Source organism: Chenopodium album, chromosome 5 (genome assembly GCF_948465745.1).
Source record: "Chenopodium album chromosome 5, dcCheAlbu1.1, whole genome shotgun sequence".
Lineage (NCBI taxonomy): Eukaryota > Viridiplantae > Streptophyta > Magnoliopsida > Caryophyllales > Amaranthaceae > Chenopodium > Chenopodium album.
In genome coordinates this window covers 14,514,349-14,521,865 of record NC_137838.1, presented here as the reverse complement: position 1 = coordinate 14,521,865, position 7,517 = coordinate 14,514,349, and the positions used below count along the sequence as shown (strand labels likewise).

Here is a 7,517-nt window from a genome sequence, read left to right as displayed (position 1 = left end):
TTACCTTTCACTTGAAAGGGTTTTTCTTGGTTCAAGCATTAGGATCTTTAATCTTTATTTAATTCTTTAATTTTTATTTATTTATTTAGTTGCTTTAAAAATCAGTTAGTTAGCAAAATAAATCAGTTTGGTGTATGCTTGTGCGCCAAGGTGCTTGCTCTTCAAGCAAGTTAGAATTCTAGTTTAATTAGGATTGAATTAGGGACTTGTCCTAATCTTCCTAGGTAAACTAAGTCTTATAAATAGGGCTGTAAACACACAAATAAATATACATAGATTAATATTCAGATTTATTTCTTAAGTTGCATACTTGAGTTTTGGTTGATTGCGATCAATTGCTGTTTTGCTTGTTTTAGTTAAAACATTCGTTTGGATTGATTAATTAGGTGGATTCTTAATTGATTAATCTTAGTTTTTGTTTAATTCTTGGTGGATTTCCTGTATAGACTTAGACTTAAACATATCCCTTGTGTTTTGTTGATTTTCGGATCAATAATTCACATCAGCTTGAAAGGCATGCATAACCATCCGCTCATGGTATATCGAGAGGGTCACCGACAGGTTAGTGGTCTTAGTCCAGCTGCAAAGACGCTTGTTATTGACATGAGTTCTGCTGCAGCCAAGCCGCGTCACATTATGGCAGCCGTGAAAGAGAAGTTTCCGAATGAGAGCCCTAACAAGAGACATATCTACAATGTGAGAAGTCGTGCTCGTCTAGATGCTTGTGAAGGTCGAGATGTTGCGCACCAGTTTGTTCACTTGGCAAATGAGTACAAGTATGTCACTTGGATAAATGTTGATCCAGATACCCGTGCCATCACCCATGCTTTTTTGGCCCACCCAGAGATGGCTAATATGTTACGTACGTATCCACATGTCATTGGGATGGATTCTACGTACAAGACCAACAGATATAACATGCCATTCTTCGAGCTCGTTGGTGTCACGCCTACAAATCAAAACTTTTTGATCGGATATGCCATATTGAAGAGCGAAACTTATGAAAGCTACAAGTGGGTTTTGGAGAAATTGTTGTTGTACATTGGATTTGAGGTGGCTCCGAATGTTTTTGTTACTGATTGTGAGTTGGGGTTGATGAAGGCTTTGAAAGAGGTCTTTCCAAATTGTGCGCATTTATTATGCGGGTGGCACATTAACAAGGATGTATTGGGAAGGGCGCACATTTTGTGTGGGAAGGATATGTTGATGGCCGAGAGATTTCGAAATGGTAGATGGAGAAGAGTAATGTGTTCGACCACTATTGCCGAGTATGAGTTAGAGTTGCAAACTATGAAAGCGACATGGGGATCATCGAACCCACCACTGGTGAAATACGTTGAGGATCAATGGTTGGTCCACAAGGAGAAATTTGTGCGAGTTTGGACGAATTTGGTGATGCACTTTGGCAATGTCAACACATGTAGAGTAGAGAGCCAACATTCCGTACTTAAACAATGGTTTGACAGTTCTACAGGAGCATTAGACACTATCTTCCGTCGTGTGCACAGCAACATTGAGGGTATGCTAATTGAGATTCGTCACCATTTAGAGGACTCGAGACGGCGAATGGGGTCACAACACAACATCATGCCTTTGCTTCATCTTAACGGCTTTATGTCATTTCGAGGTCTTGATATTTTACAGGATGAGTTGAAGAGGATGAGAGAGTTATCTGATGATGTGTTGGATAGGTGTGGGTGTGCGTTGCTGACGACGCACAGTCTCCCATGTGCATGCACCATGTGGACAGCAATTCTTGCAGGGACAGGGTTGTATTTGGATCAGGTCCATCCATTTTGGAAGACATTAGTGATCGGTGAGGGCGTTGACATTCCCGTTTTTGCTGATGAGTCGGAGCAGGATGCAGCCTTGTTTAGGTCTTTGGTCGATGAGGTCTTAGATCGTGATCCAAGATTTGTGCGGGGTATCAACCGGGTCCTATTTGAGGAGCTACACCGAGATCAGACTGATTTTACTGATCCAGAGGTCAACGAGACAACAAGGGGTCGACCACCGACAGGTCAATGGTCTACGTCTACTAGGCGTAATCGCAACAGATTTGAGCATACTTTGGGTTCTCGTGGCCGTCGAGGTGGTCGTAGGGGTGGTCGTCGGGGTGGTCGTACGACACCGATTTATACAGCTTCAGGTTATTATTATTATTATTATTATTATTATTATTATTATTATTATTATTATTATTATTATTATTATTATTATTATTATTATTATTATTATTATTATTATTATTATTATTATTATTATTATTATTATTATTTATGGTTAATTTGTGCACACTTGTAGGGAATGATTTGAACTTGGAGGAATTCGCATATTCGGATAAAGTTCCAGCCTTCATGCTTCCATTTCTACGAGGGTGGAGTGATCCGCTTGGTGATGGTAACTGTGGATTTCGATGTGTTGCAGATTTCTTCGTAGGTGACCAGCATGAATGGATATTAGCTCGACGATCGATTGCAAATGAGGTTGGTCATCATCGAGACATTTATTCTCGAGTGTATAGAGTTGAACAGTTTGATGTTGCAATCAACCGTATCACATGGACTGGAGGGAGATGCGGCACAAATCATTGGATGGTTGCTTTTGATGACTTGTTTCCGATTGCTAACTTTTATAATGCCGTTGTCATGTGTTTTGGTGTTGGTATAGATGGTCGTGGTGTGTTCCCATGCATCACTGTGCTACCTTGGACTGCTCCGTCAATAGCAACTGGTCCGTATAGGGAGTTTTGCATACTGTCTTTAGGGTGGCATTTTGTGCGATTGGAGTTTGAAGATAATTTTCCAGTTCCTCCTATTGCTACTACTTGGTTCGATATACGTGACGATACCGTTACAGGTTGGGAGGATCGTTATCAACATAGGCGCGCTACTTGGAACACTCTAGCTAATAGTCAATGATGTGATTGATAGGAGATTTTATTGCATTATTAATATTGAACTCTTAATTTAATAATTTAAAAGACACTATCGAATTATTTTTTCATTTATCAACCTAATCTAATAATTTAAAAAAAGGGGCAAATCTAATGATGTCCCAGTAATTATGAACTCCTGAATATAATAAATTAAAAAAAATCCAAAAATAATTATGTCCCAACAATTATTAAATCCAAATCTATATATCAAGCTAAAAAAAGGTCCAAATCTAATTATCTCCCAATAATTATTAACTCCTAAATCTATAAACCAAAAAAAAAAAGGTCCAAATCTAATTATCTCCCAATAATTATTAACTCCTAAATCTATAAACCAAAAAAAAAAAAGGTCCAAATCTAATGATGTCCCAATTATTAACTCCAAATCTAATAATTTAAAAAAAAAAAATCCAAATTAACCAAATCTAATAATTAAAAAAAAATATATCCAAGCTTCTAACATGTCATTCCACAACTTGATTGCTTCCTGCGCCTCGATCACTGTGGGGGTGATGTTGCCTCCTTGCTCAGCTATGAACTTGCGTAATGGAGACATGAATAATTTCACCCACTACACAAATGAAATTAAATCGTGTAAGACAAATTAAATAACATTATTAAATGAATAAAGGTAATGAAATTAAATTAAAAAAAATTAATTAAATCAACTTAAATATAAGAAATTAAATGGTGAAATAAACTTACAAAATCTACGTTTGTCCTGTCGGGTCGAGGTGGTGGGCCAAGCACTGCATCAGGACTCATAAGAAGTGGATGTGAGTACGTGTAGAACCAGCCCTCGTAATCATCAGAACAAGTAGGCTCCTCGTCCAACAATGGCAAATAGTTTGAGAGGGGTATACAGTAAGTCCCGACATTAAATCTGCCCCAAAACTGTGGTGCACTTGCAGAGCTAACCGCGTAATTCCACGTCTCATATGCCGACCGGCTCGCATAATCTGGTGTAAAACAGGGAGGAGGGATCCCCTGAACGAACCCAAGCTGTCGTACAACTCTGTCAGGGTGGTATGGCTCAACAATGTCTCGATACTGTATCCAACCCAAATAAGTAGTTCTCGGGACCGAATGAGCTGGACTCAAAGTATAAGGCCTCCAAATAACCTACAAGCAATTAGAGATAAAAAAAACAAATTATTATTATTAACTTGTAAATCCAAAAATTAAAATTTATAATAAATATTTAGCCAAAAAAATACCTCTCGATCGGTCATCTGCTCAAGGCGTCTACGAAAAGAAACTACACGATGGTAGTTCCTTTCCTGAATCTGTGTGTCCCACCTGGCGGCTCGAGCATCAGTCGATGTTATGGCTAAACAACCTTGAACAGGTCGAAATGCAGGAAAATACTCGTAAATCCAAGACTGTAACAACGTCAAACACCCAGCAATCTGTTTGCAACCTATCCGTGAGGCAACGCCTAACTGCCGATACAAATAAGCAAGGGTAGCTGAACCCCATGAATAATGACAAAGCTGAACATCCTTCTTCTTCACCTCTAAGATGCAAGAAGGAGGAATATGACTACCACTCTTATCGACAAAAATAGTCCTTCCTAGAACTAACAACAAGAAACCCTGCACCTGGATATCAACATCACCTCTCTCTGCTAGGCATCTCTTATATATGGCATGACTTGACACCCCCCCGTTATTCCAAATGGCTGTTGGCTTGGCAACAAGTTTGTCTGCTCCTATCCCTAAAAAATTCTGAAAGTCAGCCTTCAAAGACGCAACACCGCTTTGCTCTACAACAGCATCACCCTCCATAGGTAACCCAAGTATGTACTGTACATCATGGAGCATAATAGTCATCTCGCCGAACGGGAAGTGAAAAGTGTTTGTGTCTGACTGCCAGCGCTCTACAAACGCTGAAATCAGGGCCTAGTCAATGTGATGATGCATGATGTTAACTAGCCCACTCAAACCAGTACTATCAACTCGTCTACGCACATCATTGGCCATAGCACTGTGCATCTCATGTAAATTTGAGCACCATTGCGTCCTAGCTTGACACTTTAACACGTCACGATCTTTTTGCGGCCCCATCCAAATTTGTGTGGCGATGTGACCTGCGTAACTGGGAATGAGACTACCATCCTTGGGACCACCCGGCATTTGAGCTTGAACAAGCCATGAAGTATCATTCGACGCTCGGATAACACGAATTTTACGAGTTCGGGAAGTACCAGCTCCAGTACTCTGAAATCTACCATCAACACCTCTCTTCAAAGTGACTCCAGACGACGTCTGGCCTTGCTCTCCCCTGCCTCCCCGGCGTCGAACAGATCTCAAACTCTCATCATCGTAAATCAAATCATTAATTTGATCCTCGTCCCACTCTTCCTCCTCCTCCTCCTCCTTGTCCTCACCCTCACGTCCCTGAACCTCATCATCAACACATGCTCCATCAGCTATAGGAGCTGATGACCTCAGTCTCCTAGTCGAAGCAGTCACTGCACGAGTCCTGGTATGTCTCTCACCCGAGCCATCAATACGATCAAACGTCATTTTGAGCCTACCCAACTGTCGTCATAACCAAATGAACAAAATATTTACAATCAATTATAATAATAATGATAATAAAATAACTATAATAATCATAACTGTAAAAAAAAAAAACAATAACAATCATAATATTAGTCCCTCACTTTTTCATAATAATAATGATAATAAAAATTAGTACTGTGACATTATCCATTAATGTGGATTTCCTTTCAACATTAAGGCCGCTTAAATGTGCCATGTATCTAGATGCATAAATTCTAGCTATTACCCCAAAGTCAACACCGAATAGATCAAAGTTGTCCATTCTAACTAGACAATACCTAACCAAACAGTGACCAAGTCCTCTTCACTTAAAGACTCCATCTAACTAGAACCTTAAACTACTTTTAAGTCCACAACCTTAAATTAAACCTTCACTAGCTGCTTTCCTTTATCTTTCCTTGTTACAATTACAAATATTAAAACTGTTTTGGGGGTTTTTGTCCCTTGGGAGAGTTACGTCACGAAGTCTGATCCGGCTGAGTTGTACCTGCAAAACAACGGAGACTCCGGGTGGTTGGAGCTCCGCCTCCGACGATCAAGTCAGTAACTTGAAACGAAATAAAGAGAACGGAAATTTAGGTGGAGATCTGCTCGGATTCCAAGCTCAGGTCTTTCTCTGATGTAAGAGAATAAGGGTGTAATAAATGATTGAATCTGTCCCCAAAATGGGGAAATATCTCCCTATTTATAGGGTCATTGGGAAAAGTGCCCCTACCTAGGTCACTTGACCTAGATTTTAGTGGGTTGTGTCGTTTTACGGCGCTCCTAGGGATTTGGGCCCTTGAAGGCCGCCATTTCAGAAACGTATCTAAGGGCGCCAAGTGTCAAGAGGATGTTGAGCCACATGGGCCATCCTGAGCTTGACACGTGGCAACCTCTCATTGGTCCACGTGTTAAGAGGATGTTGAGCCACATGGGCCATCCTGAGCTCGACACGTGGCGACCTCTCATTGGTCTACATGTCTAGGGTAAAAATACCCTAAACATTTGCCCCTCACAGGTCGCACGTGCATGTCACGTGGGGCCTGTGACACGTGTCCACCTCTCATAGGTGAACAGTAACGGGTAAAATTTTGAATTTCAAATCAAAATTTTCCCCCCACTTTTACTTTTTATAAATAGAAAGTTACCCCCCTCCTTTTCACACCTTACGTTCATATTGACTTTTTAGAGAGAGAAAGAGAGATTTCTAGAGAGAGTTTTCTCTGCTCCCGCCTGTATAACAGCAAGTTTCAAGCTTCCGAGTGCTAGCAATACATCACCCGGTTCACCGGCTGTAGCGGTTTTCAGATTTTCCAGAGTCAAAGCAAGGTAACCGCCTGTACCATTTTAGCTTTTCTCCCCTTCAATTTACATACCATTTTTTCCGCCTGTATGCCCGGCTTTCTTTAGAAAATAGAAAATATAAATGAGTTCCCAATCCACCCACTCGGCACTGCCTAGGACACTCAGCCGATCCCCCGGAACGGCTGAGTCCAGAACAGGGGGTGCCTCTTCTGAACTGTCGGAACCAATATACTCATCTCCGAATTCCTCCCTCTCTGTGTCTGTGCAGGACACAATGGCCAGAACAAAATAAACGGCCAGGCGGTCTAAAAGCCGGCGCGCCATGAGAGTGCCAGCCGATAAGGTTTTCCTGGAAGGGGATCCGAGGAATTGGGAGGAGAGCGGATCTGACGAAGAGGCTCCCTCTACCTCCGGGAGCTCTTGAGTAAGAGAAGTGGACGACGAAGGAGCCGCCTCCTCAAATGAAGCCGACGACGCTGAAGCCGGCCAGGGATCAAGAGTGGAATCCTCCGGCTCTGACCAGGGAGATTTTGCGGCTGACTATCAGCAGCCGCCCAAAGTTGCTGACCATCCCAACCCCAAAAGAACCCGGATGCTGCCGAGCAACATTGCCCTTCTTAATAGCGGGTTCAGAGGGCTTTTAAAGAGAAACATCCATTTGGAAGGGGTTGGGAAGTTATTGTCCCTCCGGCTGATGCTGTGATGGCCTGGGGGGACGACATTGA

General features: G+C 41.6%; 1 protein-coding gene across 1 annotated transcript; it reads left to right on the top strand.

The window, feature by feature from the left end:
• Positions 1-534: 534 nt before the first annotated feature.
• Positions 535-2,921, top strand: LOC145632637 (uncharacterized). The gene is made up of 2 exons (XM_081684987.1): positions 535-2,149; positions 2,305-2,921. Exons 1-2 carry the CDS (start codon positions 535-537, stop codon positions 2,919-2,921), a joined length of 2,232 nt encoding a protein of 743 aa, XP_081541113.1.
• Positions 2,922-7,517: the final 4,596 nt, after the last annotated feature.